This window comes from Ochotona curzoniae, unplaced genomic scaffold (assembly GCF_017591425.1).
Source record: "Ochotona curzoniae isolate NIBS_2020 unplaced genomic scaffold, NIBS_Ocur_1.0 contig_523, whole genome shotgun sequence".
Lineage (NCBI taxonomy): Eukaryota > Metazoa > Chordata > Mammalia > Lagomorpha > Ochotonidae > Ochotona > Ochotona curzoniae.
This window is the reverse complement of record NW_024466459.1, coordinates 12,257,447-12,281,675: the sequence shown is the minus strand read 5'-3', so window position 1 is coordinate 12,281,675 and position 24,229 is coordinate 12,257,447. Positions and strand designations below refer to the sequence as shown.

At 47.2% G+C, this 24,229-nt stretch overlaps 1 protein-coding gene and 1 non-coding gene across 2 annotated transcripts; one reads left to right on the top strand and one right to left on the bottom strand.

Moving 5' to 3' along the window:
• The first annotated feature begins 1,436 nt into the window (after positions 1–1,436).
• LOC121162398 (leucine-rich repeat-containing protein 37B-like) lies at positions 1,437–22,740 on the top strand. Its single transcript, XM_040989383.1, is given in 14 exon segments — positions 1,437–1,872; positions 1,985–2,026; positions 2,919–3,110; positions 5,265–5,437; positions 6,606–6,673; positions 9,006–9,077; positions 9,594–9,674; positions 10,771–10,842; positions 11,401–11,475; positions 17,938–18,056; positions 20,617–20,713; positions 21,919–22,023; positions 22,025–22,262; positions 22,600–22,740. Coding segments are annotated over 14 exon segments (1,902 nt in total). The 3' UTR covers positions 22,732–22,740.
• On the bottom strand, positions 3,395–3,585 carry LOC121162685. Its single transcript, XR_005884825.1, has one exon. It is a non-coding gene; the product is annotated as a U2 spliceosomal RNA (small nuclear RNA).
• Positions 22,741–24,229: the final 1,489 nt, after the last annotated feature.

Here is a 24,229-nt window from a genome sequence, read left to right as displayed (position 1 = left end):
TCTCAAAAAAAAAAAAAAGAACAAATTGAAAACAAATAGAACTGTGAGGGTGGGGCATTTACCCCAGCAGTTAAAATGCTGGCTGAGATGCCCACTTCCCATGTTCAAGTGCCTGGTTTCAATGCCCAGCTCTGCTCCTGAATCTAGCTGCTTGCTAATGTAGACCCTTGGAGGTGGAAGTGAGAAGTTGGGTAGTTGGGTTTCTACCACCTACACGGAAGACCTGGGTTGAGTTTGTGGCTCCCGGCTTAGCGGGCCTTGTGTCAGTCACAGTGGGCTTGTGGAAACTGAGCCAATGAGTGAGAGCTCTCTCTTCCTCCCAAATAAATAGTATTTTAAGTTTCAAAGAGAAAACAATTTAGAAATCAGCATGTGCCAAACCACATGCTTGGCACTGGGAGGAAGATGAAGCCCTCACTCTGGAGGTTCTGTGCTAGGGGCTGTGCCAGACAATGAACAGTGTAGGAAGGCTCTGGAAGAAGTCAGTGGGTCCTCATCCCCCAGAATTTTAAGAAACTTCTTAAACTTGCTGATTTAACACCGCAGGTGTCTTCTCTGAAAAGCAGTACTTTTTCAGGGTGCCATGGGGCAAGTGCTCCTAAGCCAATTTAAAGGGTGAATCATTTAAACTCTCTCCTCTACATTGCCTATTCATCCCAAATCCCTCCTACAAAAATCTTGGGAGTCGTCCCTGATTTCATGGTAATTCCTACGAAATGGAGTGAGTGAATGATCAAACGTGGACAGAAAGGATACTGAGGCTCTAGAGGAAGTGGACACACTTAAGTAAGTAGCCACAAGAAGCATTCTGCCCCTTTCCTAGCTGGCTCTGGTGAGAGAAAGAGCATCTCTTGGATTTCAACTCAAGAGGAGGCAGAGTTCTGGCTACCAGATTCCGACTAGCCATTCTGAATACTCCAAGAAGCCGGGCCTTGTGACTTCCTTGGGAAGCTCTGCCTCCCTTCCCCCACTAAATGGTCTGCTAGTGTCCTAGGGCCACTTGGGCTTGTGATCCTCAGCCCGCCTTGCCATGGGGATAGAGGGATGTGGTGGGAACAGCTGTCTTTCCTGCAGGAGAAGGGCAGCAGTGACTGTGAGAAAAAGGCGCCCAAGTTCAGAGCAGCAGAGACCAGCAAAGGCTGTGTAATGAAGATGTCATAAGTAAAGGGCGGGGCAGAAGGCAAGGTTGCTAAGCAACAGGTGCCAAGGGACTCCCATATTGCTTTGCACCTTTGAACAAGGTGGATTGCACTTCCCTTGGTAGTTTGATCTACTGCTTACAAAAAACCCAGACCCCTTCCTGCCCACCACCAACATGAGCCTATGGCTTATACTGGTTTTGGGGTCAGTACAGGCAACTCCTCCTCAGGAGTGGGACCAGGACTTGGTCCAGCTGACTCCTGAGGCCTGGTCTACCCAGTCCATGGATCGACCAGATGAGTTGCTCAGTACAACTGACACCCCATACAGACCCCAGTGGCTTTGACAACCTGGGGTCTACGAATATTCTAGATGACTTCAAAGTGGAGGAGCATCCAGGTGAGCTCCTGGAGCCCTTTGATGCAGCAGAACCATCTGAGCTGCAGCCGGAGGACATTCCTCAAAGCCCCGAGACTCTTGAGCAGGGCCAGCTCTCTTTGCTCCAGAAAGAAGGCCTGGCCCAGGTTCCACAGGCTCTCAAGGAGACTACACCTTCTCCAGTGCTGCAGGGGTCTCCAATTCAGATCTCTGCTGCTGAGGAAGCTGTCCGACAGCTTGTGCAGAGCGAAATCAATGTTCCAGGTCCACTGCTGCCTTCAACCTTGTCCAGCATCACAGAGATACCTATAGATGTGACACTTTCGATCACGATACAAGCAGATGAAATTCAAGGTACTCAGGGCCAGCTGCAGGCCCCAGTTCAGGATGCGGGGATCTTGGAAGAAGAATCCACTCCCTCAAGCCCACAAAGAGGCTCCAGCTCAGACTCCTGGCCCTCCTGTAGATATTGAGCCTTCTGCCAGCAAGCGGGAGGAGCAGGCTCCGGGTACAGAGCCTTCAGTGGAGGGGGAGCCTTCCCTAGGCCAACAGATGGCCTCATCTCGCAGTCCAGGTGCTTCTGTGTGTTCAGAGCCTTCTGCCAGCAAGCAGGAGGAGCAGGCTCCGGGTGCAGAGCCTTCAGTGGAGGTTTAGCAGCTCATAAATAATGAGATCCATGTTCCACGTCCACCGCTGCCTTCAACCTTGTCCAGCATCACAGGGAGACCTACACTTTCGATCACGATACAGCCAGTAGATGAAGCTCAAAGTACCCTGGGCCAGCTGCAGGCCCCAGTTCAGCCTGCAGGGATCTTGGAAGAGGAATCCCCTCCCTCAATCTCACAAGAGGCTCCAGCTCAGACTCCAGGCCCTTCTGTGGGTAATCAAGAGGAAGCTGCATAGTATGCTGAGCCTTCAGTGGAGGTGGAACCTTCTCTAGGCCAGCAAGTGGCCCCATTCCTCCTGCTCCAGGCCCCTCTCTGGGAACAGAATCTCTTCCAGGCCACCAGGTGACCCCAGCTCAGACACAAAGTCCTTCTGTGGAGGTCACATCTCCTCCCACCCAGCTGAAGCAGCTAACTCAGGAGCTGACCCTTCAGTGGTGGCAGAACCCTCTCCAGGCCAGCAGGAACAGTTTGCTCAGCCATCCGAGTCCACTGGACCTGGTGAACCTTCTAAAAGCCTGCCTGAAGAAGACACAGTTCAGCCTCCAGAGCACCAGGACGAAATATTCGTACCTTCAGCTCGCCACCACTGGCAACAACACACGGACTTGCCCAGTATGGCTGCTAAACCTGCACATTTGCAGAATACCATCACAATGCAAGCAAATGCAGAAGATGGCTTGCCAATAAAGCACAATGCTTAAGCTCAGCCTGAGGCCCCAGCTGCGCCTCCAGAAGCTATTGAAGAGGTTGGGTCTATGCCTTCGCCGGAGGTGGTACCTCAGGAAGAGGAGCCCTCATCTGAGGAAATCAGACTGTCTCCAGCCCAGCAGGAAGCCCCAGCTCCGGTGTCGGAGACCGAAGAAGTGAAATCTCCACCTGCAGAGTCTCATGAGGCGACAGTTCCTCATGAAGGTGCCCACGAAGGTCAGTTTTGAACATTGCCAGATGTTAACAGTGTGTCTGTTAACCCTGCAGAGACCATGACCGAGGGTGTAACTTCAAGATGACAGGAAGCTTCAGCTCAGGCCTTGGGGAACACTGAGCTGGGGGAGCCCCCGATGGACCATCAGATAGTCACAGCTCAGCCACCACCAACCACCCCTGCAAAGGATGAGTCTCCTGTAGCTGATCAAGCTGACGAAATTGATAAACAGGTCTTTTCTCAAAAGCCCATTGTGGGTGCTCAAGCACAAGGAGCTCTTGAGCCCCTGCCAGACACCTCAACGACACTTTCTGCAATACCAGGTCGATGCGCCGAGTGGACGGAGCAAGCTCCTGTTCCAACTCCAGGCTCCAAAAATCCATTTAATATATTGTCCTCAGATAGAGGATGTATCAGATATTGAACTGATAAGAACAGGTACTACACTTGATCTTAGCCAAAAGGCCGAGAAGCGACCTCAACAACACTTTCATTGCTTGACCTTGCAGTCCTGTCCAGAGGGGACCACTTAACATTTCCCACAACTATAGAGACACCGGTACATCTTGAAGTCACCTCAACTTCCCCTTCAGAGGTTGAGCCTTACCTAGCCTTACCTTCTGCAGTTGAGCCAGAGACCATGGATGAGACTGCAGCTTCCCCTAAGGAGATAGAGCCTATCCCTACAGGATGGAAATCTCCAAATAAACCCCTATAGACCTTTCACGTCACCCTTCCATCGCCACCATGGCTGAAAGTCTCAGCTCAGCATTCAGAAATGACTGTGGGTTCCAAAACCCAACCCCAAATATATCACCTGACTCCACCTCCTACTGTGGAGGATGGCCTTTCATCGAAGGCAGAGGAGCCCCTAACCCAACCTCCAGAGCCACCTCAAAAATTTTACCTACATTACAAGGGCATAAGGAGGCAACAGTCCCCAAACCAGTTCAGGAGCAGGCTCCGTATCAAATGTCACCCAGTATCGCAACATTTCAGCCTTTGAAGTTGGAGCTGACCATAACTCCAGGACCCAGTGTGGAGGCTGAACATTCTACAGCCCTGAAGATCACAACACCTCTAGACTCCGAGAGAGAGATTTCACATCCAGACCAGGTCCAGACTAACCATGCAGCCCTGCCCAAATTCACAGTTGCACACTGGGACCTGGGAAATACCCCAATTCCAGAACTCAATACAGAGGTTGACCAGGCTCCAACCACTCAGGAGACCCCTGTGCAGCTTACAGAGCCATCTACAGAGGTGGGAGCTCAACCTCCAGTGCTGCAAGAGGTGGCTGTTCCAATGCCAACTCCACCTCAACCTCCAGTGACACCCAGTGTCACAGATCAGACCTTGAACCTACCACCTACCAATGGTCCAGAACCCACTGCAGAGGCTGAGCATGCAACTGCCCTGAAAGAACCTACAGGAATGAGTCCAGATACAATTCTGACTCAGCATCTAAACCCGAGTCCTGCTGTGGAGGTCGAACATTCTACAGCCCCCAAGGAATGCCAAAACACCACCTCCAGCTGTCCCTGAGGTGACACTTCCACAGGCAGAGCTGGTTCAGACGCAGCATCCAAACCTGACTGAAGTCACAGTTCAGGCATTTGATATTGAGTGGCTTTTCAATCCAGAATTGCGGAGGCTGAATCATCTCCAGCCCTGCAGGAGACCTCAGCTCAGCCTCCAGAGCCTCCATTGGAGGTTGTAGCTCCAACTCAGCATATAGTGCCGGTCAGTGTCACAGTTCAAGCTCTGGAGACAGAAATTCTCAGAACCCCAGCACCCACCACACTGACTGAACAGTCTACAGCCCTGGAGACTACAGCAGCAGCACCTCCAAGGCATTCTGAGGTGCCACCTACATATACAGACCGGAGCCAGACTCAGCAAGTCACAGGCAATCCTCTCAATTTATCTACAGAGGTCAAGCCTACAACTATTCCAGTTACTCTTAACTTGGCCACCAGAGCCAACTAGTGATTTTGTAACTATAGCAACATCACCCGTGTTGTGCCGTGTCGTGGGTCAGCCTTCAGATTCCCGAGTCACGAGTCAGCCTTCAGAGTTGGAGTGTATCAAAGCTCCAGTCCCTGCTCCAGAAGTTGACCCTTCTAAAATCCTGAAGACTACAGCTCCACCTCCAGGGCAATTTCAAGCTTCATATCCTGAAGTCAATGCTGCTGAATATGCTACCCGGCTAACGACTTTCATTGAGCCAAAAGAAAGCACCCCCAACAGCACGGACATCTGCGAGCTCTGTACCTGCAAAAAGGAGACGCTGTCATGTGCCAGTCAGCTGCAGCAGAAGCTCCACCAAGTGCCTGTGCCAGGATCCTTCAGTGCCCACGATGACACCTTCACCATCTTGTAAGAACTACCCTTCCTCAGAGTTCTCTAGATCTTGTCTGTCACAGTAACCTTTTGCTCAATACCTTGCTGGGCCTTCTTCCTGACTCAACCTGTATTTCCTGACTTCCTATTGTGACATTTTTCTTGTCACCTTTCCTTCTCCTTCTCTTAAAAAAAAAATTAGATTTACTGGAAAGGCAGAATTACAGCAAGAAGAGAGGTCTAGAAAAAGTGATCTTACTTCTGCTGCTTTACTCCTCATATTGCCACAATGGCTGGGGCTGAGCCAGGCCAAAGGTAAGGAGCAAGAGCTTCTCCTGGGTCTCCTGTGTGGGTTCAGGGGCCCAAGCACTTGAGCCATTTTCCACTGTATTCCCAGGCACATTAGTGGGGAGCTGGACAGGAAATGGAGAAGCTGGTAATCAAACCGGTATCCATATGTATGGGATGCCAGCATCCTGACTGCCTGACCTGTTACCCGTGACCATTGGAATCAGCAAGGGTTAGTAGACAGTTTGGCTGCAAAGAACTGACTTACAAAGCAATGAAAGATATTAAATGAACAACCTTGAATTCAGCTACAGGGGTTTCAAAGCCAGGAGCCAAGAGCCTCTTCTGGCTCTCTCTTATGGGTTCAGGGTCCTAAGGCTTTAGGCCATCTTCTACTGCTCTTCCAGGCCCTCAGGTAGGGAGTTGGATGGAAAGTGGAGCAGCCGGGACGTGCACTGGTGCCCACATTGGATCCCAGCTCTTACAAGGTGAGGATTTAACCATTGAGCTTTCATGCTGGGCTCCATGATTATGTTCTTAAGAGACTAAAAACTGATACAGTAAAAATCTTCTTGTAGTGTAACATTCCATCCCTGAAGTAAGCTGCTGTGACTGTGATGTACATTGCTCCAGACCTTATATTTTTCTGTACATAATTTAGATACAGGAAAACTAGTGCAATATGTGGGCCTTTTTTTTTTTTTTTTTTTAAAAAAAAGATGTAATTGTTTTACTTGAAACCCAGAGTTACAGAGAAAGGGAGAGAGGTCTAACTTGCATTTAAGTGACACCCTACTGAGGGTTCCTGAGGAAATAACAGAGTTATTCCTGAATAAAATTTGTTGTTATTCTTCATTTTGATCCAGGATTCTCAGCGAAAATTATTTGAATTACATAAGGATTCATTTGAAGGCCTGCTATCCCTGCAGCACTTGTAAGTTAGTTAAGCACATTTATTTCTGAGATTTTAGTTGTTTTCTATCAAATGAATAAGGTGTTTCAATAATCTCTGAAGTTTCTTCTAGTATTAAAATAACAATTCTGTAAGTATGTATAGGGTCTCATGCATTGAATCCATACTATTCATTTTGAATTCTTCAAGCGTAATAGCTGGGTATTTGGAGGGGTTGGCCAGGGGGAGGAATGCCAAGGATTTGGCCATCTTCCACTGCCTTTCCAGGCACAGAGCAGGAATGTAGATGGAAAGTGGAGCAGTGAACTCAAACCAGGGCCCAACTGGGATGTTGGCATGGCAGGGCTGTTTTACCTACTATACCACAATGGGCTCCGAATGCCATGCATCTTTATTAGGCCGATTATTGCTACTCTTAGGAAATAGATTCTTCTTTCCAATTTATACAGCTGAAGGACAGTGGGTAGAAACAGCCTTATCTGACACTAACAATAATCCTTTGAATGACCAAGCTCTCTAGGCCTGAAGGGGACAATTGCTTCCATCTTTTTCTTCTGGACTCCCAAACCTTATAGACCTGATCTGGAGAAAAACAGAAGAGATAATAACTGTCCAGTACAACAGGCCCTTCCTTGCCTTTAGTGGGAAGTCCTTTGCAAGCTAGTTATTCTCTGTCGGCATCTATATTGTCATCCTTTTTTAAAATGCCATCATTTTTCATAACTGAAAGAGAATGCTAAGCACTTAGTCTAGTTTGAGGCTCTAAAATGTGTAAGGCAGGCTTCCTACCCTCCTAGGAGCTGCAAGATCGCTTGCAGGGGAAACACGCACAGAAATCAAACATGATCCAACAAACAGGTCGATGACAACACACTGCAGAGGGTCAGTGGAGTAATGCAACCACATTCCTTAAACACTAGTGATTTAGAAAAAAAAAAATTAAAAGAAAAAAAAACTAGTTCCTCCTTCCGTTCACTCACTCCTTAGCTATTCCTTTATTTCCTAAGTATCTGAGTGTGCTTTGTTTCCATGAGCCAGGTGGAAACATGGTAAGCAGTGCGCATGAGCAAGGCCAAGTCCGTGCTTTCAAGGTGTTTATGCTTTGAAGGAAGGGGAGAGGCAAGGGTAACAATGTGGAAAAGAAAAGGGCACAGACATGATGTGCACATTGTTTCTGGAGAACAGAACAGGGAAAAGAGACTCCAAGTTGGATCAGGGGGCTGTCGCGAGAGTGATATTGGTTAAACAGGGCATCATTGGAAGGACACTGTGTAGAGCCACTGGGCATCATTGGGAGGACAGTGTGGGGCGATACCCTCAGACCGCAGAAGGAAAGTGAGAGAAGGGCAAAACACAGGAGAGTGTCTGAGGAATGCCGTGAGTACCTGTGGAGTCCACGGAGGAAAGCCTCCAGGGCTTTGACTGTCATGCAAAAGTCACCAGCCAGGAGAGCTACGTGTTCCTGGCAGCGCTCTGAAGCAAAGCCGAGCCTGCATCCACGTCACCCAGGGGCTTGCAGAACTAGGTTCTGTCTCTACCACCCCAGCCCTGCCGAGTTCCTGATTGAGTTCTAGATCCGGGCCGAGAATTTGCATCTTCAGTGCCTAGTTGAAGCCAGTGTTTGAGAACCACTTCTGGAGAGTTCCAGAAGAGAGACTAGAGATGGAGACAGCCACAGCGGGCAGTTGGCAGCCATGCGGGTGAAAAGTGAGGCAAGCTGGGATCCATGTAACTGGTCACAAGTGAGTGTTTTCCAACAAGAATCCAGTTCCATGTTGTTTTCTGTTCTGCTGCCACTGTGCAACTGAAACAAATCTGCTTTTATGCAATGTCAAGATGACGTGAAATCAGAAAAGAATTCCTACTAAGGATAATATAATTCTGAATTGATTCAAAATGATGAATTCATCTGAGGAGTAACTTCCCTTCAAATGATTTGAAAGGTTCTCTGATTTATTCTGGAACTGAACTAGTTCCAAAAAGAGAACCACACCAGGAAGGTATAAAAGTAGAATATTCGTCTGAATATTAGAAATTACAAATAGAGATGCAAACTTTGATCTCATTATCTTGAATTTGATGAGACTACCAAAGGTCATCTGATCGTATCTCTTGCTGCCAGGAAATTTTCCCTTCAGAGTCTTATCAAGAGCTATAGCCATGCTGCATATTTTATTTATAAAAACCCAGACAGTGAGACTGTTAGGAGAGGTTATAAGTCTGATTAGGAGCTCTGGAATGTTCAAACAGATGCCCAAAGTTTAGACAAAAACTGCATATTCAACATTAAGAAATACAAATTCTGTTCATTCCTACTCATGAGATCTAATAGACATTTTTTTTCTTTTCCTAGGGATTTATCTTGTAATAAAATACAGTTTATTGAAAGACGTACATTTGAATCATTCCCCTTTTTGATGTCTATGTAAGTTATAATGTCATCTTTGGAATTACAGTAAGTCTTAATCGTAACCCCCCTTGGTAGTCAATTATATTTTGCAATATCATTATAATTCTACTTGTAGAAAGTTAGCTAGAATTATGTAGCAAATCTTTCTAGTCTCCAGAGATATTTTGGGCCAAAGTCAGGGTGCTGCGAAAGCACCTGCCGTGAGTTGTTCTAGAACAACTGCCATGTGCAGCACAGACCTCCACAATGAAGAATCACCCAGCCCAAACGTCTAAGGTGCTCAAGTTGTGAAGCCTTGTTTTGGGGAGAGGAAATGAAAATCGCTGAGCACAAGTATTTGTCGCGTGTGGTTTGGTGTACCTAATGCACCGCCTGTGTAAATGTGAAAGTGTGAAGTCAGAAGCCAGAGTCTTCCAACTGGGAAGCCTTGAGTGTGTGGAGGCGATGTTTCATCTGTACAAATTAGGATCACTGCTGAAAGGTGAAGGTTCTAAAAGAGTAACTTTCTTCTTAATTTGTGTCTTTTCACAGAAATCTTGGTTGCAATTTACTCACAGAAGTGAGTTTTGGCACATTTCAGGCATGGCATGGAATGCATTTTTTGCATGTCGTGTAAGTGAAATACAAGATAAATATATTAAAGAGCTGTGTATATGTAAAATGTATATAGTTATCTTTAGCTGAGTGTAAGTCATGAACAAACTCTGCAAAGTACGGCTTAAGTTCCACTCTTTTTTTTTTTCAAATGAGGACACCAAGGTGCATTGAGGCTCAGGACTTTGTGTGACAGCTGACGTGCTCTGCTTTTCCTAGTGCTGATCTTGGCCTTGGGCAAGAGAGCATAGCAAGCAAATACTATCCAGTTAGCACTGCTGCCAGAGTCCCCACAGTGCTGCTCGGATTCCCAGTGCTCCTTGAGATTCCAGCCGGGATTTAACTGGGATTGCTGCTCAGTCTGGGGAGCCGAGGTGCTGGTGCTTTCTCAGGGTCACTTTCTTCTAAATGATAAAGCAGAAAGAACAACTGAAGATCCAACACAGTCACCCAGCTCGTGGTGTGTTTTGACAAGTGAAGTTGTAAACCATCTGTGGGCAAGGGAACTTTTGAAGTAGCAAAGGCGGTGTTTATTTTAAGCTGTGGAAAGTAACAGGAAAGCTCTGCTCTAGCCTGATTTCGTTACATCCTGGGCACATTTGAATGAAATGTTGCAGTTTTATTCCCTCCCTGCTTAACAATTCTGTGATGGTCCACGGCCTGGGGAATTGAGATTCGAGATGGAGATTTTCTTCCAAGCCTGACCTGTGGCTCATGATTCCACAGTTCTATTTGCATTCGAGGGAGGGGTTTAAGATGTGCTGGGAGTGAGTGGACCAACAGTTGTTGCAGATCCTGGCTGTATGGCCTCCTCCCTCCCTCCATTCATGTGGTGCAGGGTCCCAAGCCTTGGGCCATCCTTCACTGCCCTCTCAGGCCACAAGCATGGAGCCGGATGGGAAGCGGGGCTGCCAGGATTAGAACCAGTGTCCGTATGGGATCCCAGCATGATCAAGCCAAGGACTTCAGTTACCAGGCCACTGGGCAGACCCATAAAATTGTTGTTTTTTTTTTAATTTACAAATTCTCTGTCATATATATATGTATATGTATATAAACTTTTGCACATGTTTGTACATAGAGAAGAAGTGTATAATTTTTATCCCATCGTCAGAAATCTTGATCAGAATCCATTGACAACTGTCGAAGATCCCTATCTTTTTAATTTGCCAGCATTAAAATATCTGTAAGTATGAAAAATAAACCTCATGAATCATGGGGTGACTTATACTCCTTGTTTTTACTTTGATCAAAATTTAAGTATTTTGCATTGAGGCTAAAAGTTGCAGTTTTAAGTTGAGCTGGGCTCCTGGATTAAGGAAAGATGTACAATGTGTAAGAGCCCCAGCAGACAGTGTTGTTGAGCATATTCAGACACATGTAGAAACACAAAGCAGGTGAAAAGATATCAAGTAACCAAGGGGTGAAATAGGCAAATGAAAAGGAAGATAATGGCAACAAACCAAACGGTGCAGGTTCTGTCCTTCAGTGCCAAGGTCACTGACTTGACAGTGCAGAGTACTTGAATTTCTTCAATGAGAACTTCCTGGAAGGATCTGCCCTGACAAACCCTTAAGCTGTCTTGTTTTATAGAGTAGCCAAAAGTTAATGCAACTGCATGCTCTTAACTCTTTTTACTTTTTAAAGTATCTTAGTTTTTTGTTTCATTTCAATTTTATTCGATTTTGCTCCTTGAAATCATCTTTCTCTCGGGGTTCACATCATGACTGTTGGGCTTTCTCAGAGACCTCGGAAGAACACAGGTGTCAATCAGCACGGTTGAGAGCATCCTCATGAAGACTCTCAAACTGGAAAAACTGTAAGTTGTTCTCTTAGGCTTATGCTTTTGTCATTTTGAAGATTTAATTGCTTTCTTACATCAGACTTATTCAGGGACAATTTGCACATAATAAAACTTTTAAGTATGCAGTGTGATAAATTTCATCATTGTGTCGTTATAAAATCATCACTAAATTCCTACTAGATTGCCTCTGACATGCCAAAATGGGCCCTCTGGACCCTTTGCAGTCAACCCTTTCCAACCCAGACACCTGTTGCTTTTGCCTTTTCAACATTGCTGAGTTGGTTTTTTTTTTTATGTTAGAAAGATTTATTTTTATTTAATAGCAGATATACAGAGAGGGAGAGACAAAAATCTATTCAATGGTTCACTCCTGAAGTGGCTGCAATGATCAGAACTGAGCCGATCTGAAGACAAGAGCCAGGAGCTTCTTCTGAGTCTCCCATGTGGGTGCAGGATCCCAAGACTTTGTGCCATCCTCTGCTGTCTTCTCAGGCTGTAACAGGGAGGTGGATGGGAAGTGGAGCCGCCAGGACATGAGATGGCTGCCTTAGAGCAACTGGTGCTTGGAGGAGGTGAATCAGGCAATTGAGCCGTTGTGATAGGCCCTCATCAGCGTCTTGTAAGTCATGCAGTGTATGTAGTAGGCTTTAGTGTTGGGCTTGTTTGAGCACAATCTGTGTGAGATCACGCTTTGCCCTGCCGTTGGCTCCAGCAGTGCTGTTGCTGAGCAATGTCCCAGTTGTGTGAATAGGCCAGTTTGTTTCAGTCACTCATCAGTTTGCATATCTGGACTTTCTCAATTTTTGCAATAATGAATAAAGCTGCTAAAAGCACTCCTAGGCAGACCTTTGTGTAAACATGTTTTCCCTTCTTAGGGGATAAACACAAGGCTAGGATTGCTGCAGCAACTACTATAACTGCATTTTTTCCTCCTTAAGAAACTGTTCAACTGTTTCCTAAAGTGACAGTGCTATTTGCATTGTCACCAGCAGGTTATGGGAGTTGTGATTGCTCCTCTTCTGGTTGCAATCTGTGTGTTTCCATTCCAATTTATTTTATAGTGAGTGGGCAGTGTGGCACAGCAGTTAGAGACTGCTGTTCTCTCCCTGAAACTGCCTGCAGGAAGCCTTAACTCATAAGACAATCAGCTTGGCTATCTTTCGCTGCAAGATTTTGTTGTGAGAAAATTCATACCTACATGGGGGCCCAGGGTTGTGGCACAGCAGCTTAGGAGTGCTGGTTTGAATCCTGGCTTCTCTGCTCTAACCCAGTTTTCTACTAATGTGATTGGGAAGGCAACAGAAGAAGACTAAAGAGCCGGGGGTAGGAGACTCAGATGGAGCTCCTGGCTCCTGGCTTCAGCCTGGCCCAGCCCCATCGGAGGATGGAAGATTAACTCTCTTCCTCTCTCTCTCCTGTGGTATGTGTGTGTCTGTCTCTAACACTCTACTTGTCAAGTAAATATTTTACCACTGTATTTTTTTAATTATAAATAATCAGTCTCTTATGGATGTTTGATTAATGGATTACATCACAAGATCTTATTACACAATCGCTTCTCCACCTTTTGGCTAAGATTGAGTGAAGATCCTATTACACAAGGTACAGGTAAGTATGAAGTGACATAGAGTAAGATTCACATATAATATCCCTAGATTTGACATCATACTATATTAGAGCAAATATATGATACCTGACCTTTTGGGATTGACTCATTTCCCTTAGCATAATGGTCTCTAGTTTGGCCCATTTGTCCACAAAATATTTTATTTCATTTTTTTAATACCCAAGTAGTACTGCATAGTGTAGATGAACCACAGTTTTTTATCCAGTCCACTGTTAGTGGGCGTTTAGGTTGTTTCCATGTTCTTGCAATAGTAGCTTGTGCTGCAGTGAACATTGGCGTGTGTGTTGCTTTCTCATGTAACAAGTCTTTTGGATATATTCCTAGTAGTAGTGGTATTGCTGGGTCATATGGTAGGTGGATTTTTAATTGCCTGAGTGTTCTCCATACTGACTTCCACAGTGGCTGCACCAGCCTGCATTCCCACCAGCAGTGGAAGTAGGGTTCCTTTTTCTCCGCAACCTTGCCAGCAGGTGGTGTTGGTAGTTTTCTGCATGCGGGCAATTCTTTCCGGTGTTAAGTGGAACCTCAGTGTTGTTTTTAATTGGAATTTCCCCTATTGCCAGAGAGCTTGAGCATTTCTTCATGTGTCTGTTAGCCATTTGAATTTGTTCCTTTGTAAAGGTCTGCCCATTTCCCCCTGCCCGTTTCTTGACTGGTTGGTTTGCATTATTGTTCTGGAGTTCTTTGTATATTCAGGAAAGTAGCCCTTTGTCTGCTGTGTAACGTGCAGAGATCTTCTCCCACTCTGTTGGTTGCCGTTTTACTTTGTTGACTGTTTCCTTTGCTGTGCAGAAGCATCTTAGCTTAATGTAGGTCCCATTTGTTTATTTTGGTCTTGGCTTCCTTTGCTTTTGATGATTTTTCTAGGAAGTCAGTACATACACCTATATCTTGTAGAGTATTTCCAACTTTTTCTTCCAAAAGTTTGATGGTTTCTGGGTGTAGATTTAGATTTTATCCATTTAGGTTTGATCTTCGTGTGTGGTGAAAGGTGTGGGTCTTGCAGAGTATTCCCAGTTGTCCCAACAGCATCTATTGAAGAGACCTGCCTTTTTCCCAGATTGTTTTCTGGTTTCTTTTTTTTTTTTTTTTACAATTTATTTTTATTATTTTTTCATTGGAAAGGCGGATATACAGAGAGGAGAGACAGAGAGGAAGATCTTCCGTCCAATGATTCACTCCCCAAGTGAGCTCAACGGGCCGATACTATGCCGATCCGAAGCCAGGAGCCTCTTCCAGGTCTCTCACGCGGGTGCAGGTTCCCAAAGCTTTGGGCCGTCCTCGACTGCTTTCCCGAGCCACAAGCAAGGAGCTGGAAGGGAAGCGGGGCTGCCGGGATAGAACCGGCGCCCATATGGGATCCCGGGCGTGCAAGGTGAGGACCTTTACCACTTGCGCCACCACGCCGGGCCCTGTTTTCTGGTTTCTTGTTGAAGATTAGATAGTTGTGCATGTGTGGCTTCCCTTCTGGATTTTCTATTCTGCTCCATTGAACTACCACTCTGTTTCTGTGCCAGTACCAGGCTGTTTTGATAACTACCACCCTATAATAATGTCCAAAGATCTGGGATGTGATCCCTCCCGCTAGGCTCTTATTCTTCAGGATGGTTCGGGCTATTCGTGTTTTTTTTGTGTTTCCAAATGAACCTTTGTATCATCTTTTCCAGCTCTGTGAAGAATGTTATTGGTATTTTGATTGGAATTGTGTTGAATGCATATTTTGCTTTTGGGAGTGTGGACATTTTGATGATGTTGACTTTGCCCATCCAGGAACATATTTTTCTCCACTGTTTTGAAGTCTCTTAACGTTTTGTAGTTTTCCTCACGGAGATCTTCCACATCCTTTGTTAAGTTTATTCCCAGGTTTTCATTTTCTTCTCTGTTGTGTATTCTCATTTTGGTTACCTTCTGTTCTGAAATTCTTTCCTCTGCAGCACTGAATCTGTTGTCAAGTTTGCTGCCATATTTTTCAGTTCTGAAATTTCATTTTGGACCCGTTTAATTTCTGTGAGAACTCTTTGAGCTCTTCCCCACACTTCTCATTGTCTATGAAGAGTTTCATGTTCATTTTTTAATGTTCCTTTTCAGGTAGTTCCTCAATGTCTTTGTCTTGCAACTCTGAGACAGGTTATTTTTGGGGGGAGTGCTGACTCTTTCATTTGAATAGTTTTTCTGGTACTTCTTCCCACTGTTTTGTGCTTTCTTGTCATTTTGAGATTTTAGCTCTGGTGTGCTTTGGGGGTTTCTGGGAGCACCGTATCTGTCAGCTGTCCTGTGGGTTGTGAGGCCTCTCAGGCAGCCAGGTAACTAGGATGTTTGTCAGCTGCTGCCACCTTGTGGGCGACCAGTGCTTTCACTCTCCTCATTTGCGTTTCCCAGCTTCAAGCAGGGTGTGGAGCTTTGCAACAGAAAGCCTGCAAATTCCAGTTCTGTGTGCAAGCCCCTGCTGCCAAGCGCCTTCACAGCCTCTGCCCGCTGTGCAGTTGCCCAGAGTGGAAATGACCCGGCCTCTGCTACACAGTGTGCAATCAGTGGCTGGGATCTCCACACTCTGGGGTGCACCACGCCTTCCCTCATCTCCAATGGGCAAGCGCCGGCTCGGGGTTATGTGGCTTTGGTTTGCCCTGGAATTTGTACCTGCACCGCTGGGTTCTCCTGCGGTCTGCTGGGTATTGGCACTGACCTACCCTCATGCACTTTTGGAGTCTGCTCTTACACTGCTGGGTCACTGAGAGAAACCTCTGACCCTGGGGGCTCCCACATCTCTGTGTTGGGGGATTCTGGCATCCCTCTGGGTGGCCCAAGTCTGAGAAACCTTGGGTGGGGGTGGTCTCAGGCCTTGCCGACTGTGTCTCCGACCTGCACCCTTCACTTCAACTAGCCTTTCCCCAATGCCGTTCCCTCCTCTGGGAGAGGCTGCTCATATCTGTGCCTATAGCTTCCTCGTTGGGCCATTTTTTTAATCCCACCAGTGTCCTGCTCTGAGAGTCCTCCTGACTCCCTCTGTCTCTTATGGGCAGGCTAAGGCTCCTGCTGGTGTCTTCCCTGCGTCGGTTCATGACTCACCAGGTTTTTACTGAGTCCTTGCCTGTCCCGGATGGTATCCTGGTATCCGTCTCCACAAGCTCAAGCGGCAGGTTGCCATCCTGAGAGTTCTTCCAGGTTCTCTCTTGCCTGTGTGAAAGTTGCCTCGGTTTCTCCGACTCCAGGGAGCTTCGGACATCTTTTCCTTGAATTCTGCTCTCTCCTCTGCTTAATTCTGTCCCTGTCTCTCCACACACTCAAGTAAATATTTTTACAAATTCAAACTTGACAGAATATAATGGTTGCCCGTATACCTGTCTCATGGATTTGGAGTAGCCTGTCTTCTTCCCTTCCTTATTCTCTTCTTCCCGCCTTCCCTTCCTTCTTCCTTCAGACAGTTTCACAATAATGCCAGAGATGAAAGCATAACTGAGACCATAAAAAGGTATAGATATATGTATATACAATGAAGTCATCACCCAACTCCGGATGTCTACCACATCAACAGGTCCTTGTATCTCTGGAATCCTTCTGTTCCATCACTCTTGCTCTCCCCGGTGCCTGTGTAAGTCTCAGCATCTTTCTGTTACTATCATATGCATTTTCTATAATTTTATATGAATGGACTTATACACTATGCACTCTTTCTCATCATCTTTATTTATGTAATATGATTAAGACTCCACTGTTGTCTGTTGAAATAACTCATTTCTTTTTCTAGTGGAACAACATCTCCTTATGTGAACTCAGTATCATTTATCCACTCATCTGCAGCCGGACACTTGGGTTCTTTCCATTTTTGGCTATCCCAAATGAAGCTGTTACGAGAGCAGCAGTAAGCCACCACCAGGACACGCATACTCGCATCAAAGTGATTGGATTCAAGTGCCGGATTCATTTCCAACTCTGGCTTCCTGCTAATGTGCACCCGGGGAGGCAATAGCTGATGGCCCAAGTTCTTGGGTTCTTGCCTCCTATGGGGGAGACCCAAGTTGAGTTCTGGGCTCCCGACGTCAGCCTGGCCAGCCCTGACTGAGGTAGATATTTGGAGTGAACCAGCTCATGGAACATTTCTGTCTGTTTTTCTCTCTACCTTTCAAATAATTTTTTAAAATACATCTCAAGAAAAGCTTTTAATCAAATTAGTTTCAGAGTGTCATAAAGAACTTTAAGACCTACCATATGTTCCAGCTATTCTACTTCTGAGTATTTATTACGCTTTACCTGACACCTCCCAGGGTGTTCACTGGAGGAAGGGGAGACAGGATTCAAACCCAGGTGCATGGAATGTGGGTTGCTAAGCAACATATTCACCATTAGGCCAAATGCCCACCCCTGGCAAACTGTAAACCCCAGCATTGACTGAGAGATCCTTTTACTCTGTATCTTTCTTGCTAGAGTCAGTCTTTTCTGCAGCTAGAGTAATTTCTAATATTAGATCCTTCGAACAGCAGATGAGAAAGGCACTCCCAAGGCTGGGGGCTCTGACTCCTTCTCACAAGTCTGACATTATCCCAGAGTGAGACTTGTGAGCTGGGAGGAGATACTCCTGAGTGACAGTACTGACCAGTGGCACTCGCTTCCAGCCCCTGTCACCTTTATCCCGAGCACACCACACCCCCTGCCTTGCTTACCTTTCTGTTGGGCACCTCTGCATCCTTCCCATATTTGCAACATTTAAGAGCAGCACTTGGTCATCAGGTTCCCAGCCACATAGCCTGATGCCACATCTCAAGATTACCTTTTTCACAGCCTTGGCCTGCCTCTTGACCTACTCAGGTAATCCCTTAATTATTAGCTGAATTTTCTGTGTTTCCTTTTAACAGGATCTTACCGAACCCCATGGCCTGCTGCCTCTGCCAATTTAAAAAGGACATTGAGGCTGTCTGCAAGACAGTCAAACTGCACTGTCGCAATGAATGTCTGACAAACACTCGATCTTGTGGTGAGTCTGAGATGCCTGGTGATTTTAATTTCTTATTTGTAAATTAGGGATAAATGCTTAAAGTTATTATGTAACTATTTTAGTTCATTCATTCAGATTAAAACTCTCAGTTTCTGAACTACTCTCTCAATGAACATCCGGCCCCCAGTGACTGACAGGAAATTTGATGCTCTGACTGTTCCTTGTGCATAAAGAATCGCAGGAAAGAAATGGAAGGGAAGGAATTAGCGCTGAGGGCCACACGGTGCACTGTGCCCTCAGCTTGGTGCTTTGCCTCCATGAGCACTCATTTGTGCACTGCACCACAGTGTGTAGCCTGCTTTTATACACAGCAGGCCTCCGGTGCCTCTGCCCTGGAGAACAGGTGTACAACATTGTTGTTGGCTTTGTTTTGCAATTGTGGAAAAGAACACAAGTGCCACTACTTGATTCTGAGCCTGGGAGTTTGTGGTCCGAGACAGGCGTGGCTGCCTGGCTCCTCTGATGGAGCGGAATGCCATCCACCAGTAGACAGCCAATGCTGAACCTGCTCCGAGGCTCAGGCTTCTCATCGGGCAGTCACCCAGGGACTTTGCTGTGGTTTTCCGGGTATGTGAAGTCCCGCCAAGTAACTAAACTCCACCGACTAACCTGAAGTCCCACTAGTGTTGGGATTCCAGACAGGACTGCTCTGTTCCACATCTCTGTCAGGGTCCATTCTCCCCAGAGCTTGGATGCACATCTCTGTCAGGGTCCAGGACTTAGCACACTACTGGATGACAAACAGTGTTGTTTGTCTTTTCCACCTATTAACCCCTTCTCTCCAAGAGGGCGCAGAACAAACAGTTTAATGGACTCAGAGAGCAGGAACAAGACGGAGGCATGAAGGGGCGAAGCCAGACACCCGGTCTTCTGTCCGCCGTGGACTCTGCACGCACTCATGTTCCGTCTTTCTCATGACGCTCACCTCCTCCTCTCGGTTTCACAGCAGGGTCTGGGAGAGAAGCCCCGCCACACAACAGCACACTTGACCTTCCTGCACTTGGAAGCTTGAAGGCTTCCCCAAGTCAAGCTGGAAATACTAGAAATGAAAGCAAAAACAGGCATCTACAAAAGCAGCTTCTTTCCTTTTTTTTAAAAAAAAAAAGATTTATTGGGCCCGGCGCGGTGGCGCAAGTGGTTAAGGTCCTCGCCTTGCATGCCCAGGATCCCATATGGGCGCCGGTTCTAATCCCGGCAGCCCCGCTTCCCTTCCAGCTCCCTGCCTGTGGCCTGGGAAAGCAGTCGAGGACGGCCCAAAGCTTTGGGACCCTGCACCCGCGTGGGAGACCCGGAAGAGGCTCCTGGCTTCGGACCGGCATAGCATCGGCCGTTGAGCTCACTTGGGGAGTGAATCATCGGATGGAAGATCTTCCTCTCTGTCTCTCCTCTTTGTATATCCGCCTTTCCAATAAAAAAAATAATAAAAATAAAATCTTTTAAAAAAAAAAGATTTATTTTTATTGGAAACTCAGATTTACAATGAGAAAGGGAGAAAGAGAGAAAAACTTCTATCCACTGGATTGCTCCCCAAGTGGAAGCCATGGCCAGAACTGAGTTGATCTGAAGCCAGGAGCCATGAGTTTCTTCTAGTCTCCCACCTGGGTACAGGGTCCCAAGGGTTTGGGCTATCCTTGACTACATTCCCAGGCAACAAGCAGGGAGCTAAATGAGAAGTGGAATACCTGGGATACGAGCTGGTGCCCATACGGGATCCTGGCGCATACTGGCTGAGGAATTTAGCCACTAGGCTACCACACCAGGGCTCCAGCCTCTTTCCCTTTTACATTTTAAAGCATTGAGCAACATTTGCCCAGACACTGCTACCACCGCAGAGAGCTCACAGAACAATCTGTGCATACGTACCACCTAGCAACCCACAGACCACTCCACCTACATCCCAGACCCCTGGCCATATTTAAAGAACCAGGGTGGATGTGGTAGTTTTCTGTATGAGGAACCTTCTGTGGTAAGGGCTAGGAAACATTGAGCAGGGACCAAGTAACTGTTGCCTCGGTGGAAAAGGACACATCCAGAGGAGGAGTAGGCCCCTGTTTTAGCATCTGTGCCTTCACTCCCCTCGTGTGAATGTGTCTGGCCATGGTCACCTGTTGACAGCAGCAAGAAGGCAAGGTCGCTGGAGAGGGAGCCAGAGGAAGCCTTGTGCCCCCTGGTGTCTGAGGCAGGACGGTGCAGGATGTGTCTGAGGCAGGCCCTTCCACAGGGGCCAGCTGCATGGAGACCGTCTCCCAGCCGTGGGCTCGGACTGGGTGCTGGGCAGTTGGCCACTGGGGAGACAAGGAACAACCCTAAACAGTGACTGCTTTTTCATACTCAGGACTCTTCTGATGACACTCTTTTTAAAAATCACTTTTTCCTTCCTTTCTGTTGCTGCCATTTCATAGACTTAAGCTTGGGTTAATTTTTCTTCCTATGTGGCAACCAAATCTTGGTGACTCCGAGCCTAAACTGCTGGGGATGTATGTCTGTACACTGACACTCAGTTTCCTGGTAACGAAAGCATTCTCGTCCTTTCTGACAGAACCAGAACCAACGACGGGGAATCCCAAAGCGGAATTCCTGAAGATACTGCAGGCCCGGAAGAGGAACAGTAGCACGGAATTAGTTATTGATTCAGACATGGACAATTCAGAGAAACATAAGCTTGATAGACTCTATGAATGAGCAGCTAGACTTGAATGCAAAAGGTGTTGTTATCAGTTCACTAAATTACATGCTGCGTTATTTCTCAGCCAGCGATCTAGAAGACGTAGCGTCAGTGTTACTACCCTTCATTAAATTGCTCTTTTCCAGTCCACAAGAAGAAGATAGATCTGTGGATCACTTGAAAAACAATCCAAAAGACTTCTCCTTAAAACCTAACCAACGTAAAATGAGAAAGATCCACTTTCTGGAAAATTTGATACACTCTGCAATTGAACAAAAAAGGGATGATGAGGTTAAAAACACCAAAAAAGCTGTCGTGCTGATGCAGCCTCCGTTAGATCTGAAAGCAAAACGACTATTCTTCCTAAGGAAGTTAGAAAGTACCGGATCACAGCACATCAGCCGGGGGCCAAAGGGCCTGAGGAAAAGGCAGCAGCGGGAGACAATCGGGAGGAGAGAGAACGCGCGCCCCCTGGTGGAGGGCACCGTGCAAGGCCGGCTGGGGAGCGCAGGAGCTTCATGTGGCCCAGAGGCCCTGGCACCTGGGGGCCAACTCCTTCTACCCAGGGCCCCCACTCACAGAGAGCCTCCCTCTTTCCTGAAGAAGTACATCGCGGGCAGGCCATCTGCTGCGGCCCGTGCAAAGTCTCTCCCTGAGCCAGAGAAAAGGCTAATTGACATATTTATAGCAAAAATGTGAGCAAAAAAGGCAGAGACAGCAGAACCAAACACAGATTGCCATTTCAATAACATTGATCTTGCTCCAGTGTTCAAAACCCCCAAAGCCAAACGGAGACTGAAGTTGAGAAGGAAGAATTCCATCCACACATGGAACTCTGTAAAGAGGCCTGCGTTCCTTGCCCTACAGAGTCTCATTGATTCCCCTGCCCGAGAGCCTTCTCCCTCTTCTGGAGACCCGAGTTCTCAGGATTTTCCTTCTCCAGAAGCGATGGCTCTTCCAGTTCCTCCTCCAGAAGACATTCTTGAAGCCAGCCTTGCTGCAGGAAATGACTTAGGAAACACTTTGAAAGACAGCATGGCTGTGCCAGAAGAATCTCCCCCTGCCAGCGCAGTCCAGGGGCATCCATTGGCCGCTGGTTCCCCCGAGATTGCCCCCAACTCAGTAGTGGTCACTGAGCAAATGTAATGGGGGAACCCTAACATGGGCAGGGGCATCCATCCCCTCCATGCCCACAGGCATTACTTACCCCTTGCAGTCATCCCCGGGGGACCAATTGGAAAGGCAACTGAACCAGCAGCTTTGGTCCCTCATCCCCAATAATGTTAAGAAACTTCATTTTAGTAGTTATCAGGACTCTGCAGATGGACTGTGCGGACCCCCAGGTGCAGCTGTCCTGTGCCAAGCTCATCTCCAGAACGAGCTTCCTCATGAAGCTCCTCAGTGAGCGGCAACAAGTGACGGCCAAGGCAGAATGGGACACAGACCGCTGGGAAGAAGAGGACGACATCAGCGAGAGCCCAGGAGGCCAGACTGATGCAGGAATGATCGAGCCAAGTGAGGTGAGGACGGCCACGAGACCAGAGAGCTGCCCTTTCCTGTCGCTCAGGAAGTGTCATTAAAGCCCCAAGGAGGAAGAGCAGGGGCTCCCAGTCCATATCTTGCATTGGGCACGTAACTTCGGCCAAGGTGGCAATTTCCCACTTTGCTCCTTTAGAGAATGAAGCAGACCTGACAAGCTAGATGAACTGTAGAGTACCCGTGTGATAATCAGATCGTGTAACATTGGATCTTATGTGGTCTTGAAGATCCTACAAGCCACTCACCTGGAAGAATACGGGCTGGAATAGTTAAGTGTTCATGCTCTCTTTATTTGAACTCTCTTCATTGCTCTTTTAGCTCAAAGAAGTCCCAAGATACAGCCTTAACAAAACACTCATCATGGCAATATCTGTCACTGTGGCAGTGGTGATCTTAATAACGGGAGCCTGTCTCGTTGGGGTAAGGACAACGATTCACTTAAGTTTCTAGAACATCCTTTTTCTTTTCTTTTTTATTTATTTATTTTGACAATCTTTACATAGTTAGGGTAAGAAGGTTCAAGGGCTACAGGAAAGTGGATAAGACTACTATTTTTTCCCTATTGTTTCCTTCATGTTTAAAGGGGGGGCATTAAGGGAGAAGGCCCACCCAATTTCCCACCCTCCCCAGGTCCCGGATGTAGGGCATGTTCTGAGATTCTTGCTTAGGTGGTTTTGATATTGCAACAGTTATGAATCGCTGCCAATCTTGCCACTCCAAGCACTATGAGGTCTTTGAAAAAATCCACTGATTGACATAGTCCATCATAGCTGAGATGGTTTTTTGACCTGTTCTGTCTTCTCTCTTTTCTTCGTTAGGGTTCTGAGTCCAGCATTTAGATTAGGAAGATCTCCAAAGACACTTCTTGTATGTGCTAGCAAGTACAGGGCCCGGCACAGTCCATCGCCCTAATCAGCTGGTGGTTGTAATTGCTGGGTTGGTTCTGTTTTCACTCCCGACTTCCACTGGAACCAATGGGTGTTGCAGTCCAGCCTCATTCTGCCCAGCACATACTTGGCCCTCACATAAACCAGTGGGAGCTGCAGCCTAGTTGGAGCGACCCACACTAACCCCCACCAGGCCCGCCCCCTACCCTGGTTTGCCAGTATGTGTAGCAGTAATCCAGTCTGTCCCACACCCCATTCTACCCCAGCCGCTGTCTTAGTTTTATGTTCTCCCATGGAAGTGGTAACCCAAGAGGGATGAGCCCACTATTTCCCTCCCAGGCCTCTCCCACTCCCAGATTCCAGCTGATGCTGTGGCTAAGCCCAAACAACCCTCGCCCACTCTAATTTTGTTTGCACCAGTAGGAATAATCAGCCCAGCCCGGCTTTTCCCTGATCTAGTCCACATGGGGCGCACAAGTGTGGTAGCCCTACCTAATCTGGTCTGCCCCCATCCCAGCCTACGCTCTCCTGAGGGAGAAGCTGTCCAGCAAAGGAACCCTCCCTTATTCCCCTGCCAGCTCTGCCCATTTCTTTCCTTGTTCTCACGCTGGTTGGGTGCTGCGGTCCCTTCCGGTATGGGCAACCTCACCCTGGCATTCCATATTGTGCACTAAGTCATTGTTGCAACCAAACCTGGCTCGACACACACTGGTGCTTGGATTTGCCAGTGGATGATGTGAACAGATTCAGCCTGGTCTTCCCCAACCCCTGCCAATTGTATGCCAGTGGGTAACTTTCCATGGCCTGTTCTGGGCTGTTTCCTATCATATTTCTTGCGCTTACCTGCCGGGTCTGTGTCCTGCCAGAGGAGTTGCCCAGGCTCCTCCATCAGAACCTCTCCCAATGCCAGGTTTCACGCTTACCAGTGGGTCCATGAGCCAACCCTACTCAGTCCACCTCCTGTCATAGCAGGAACTGTGGCTTTTCCTGACTGGCCTTCAACCCAAGCTGGTTCTTGCTGTCGGATGTTTCAGCCCAGCCATGGTTTATCCATACCCACA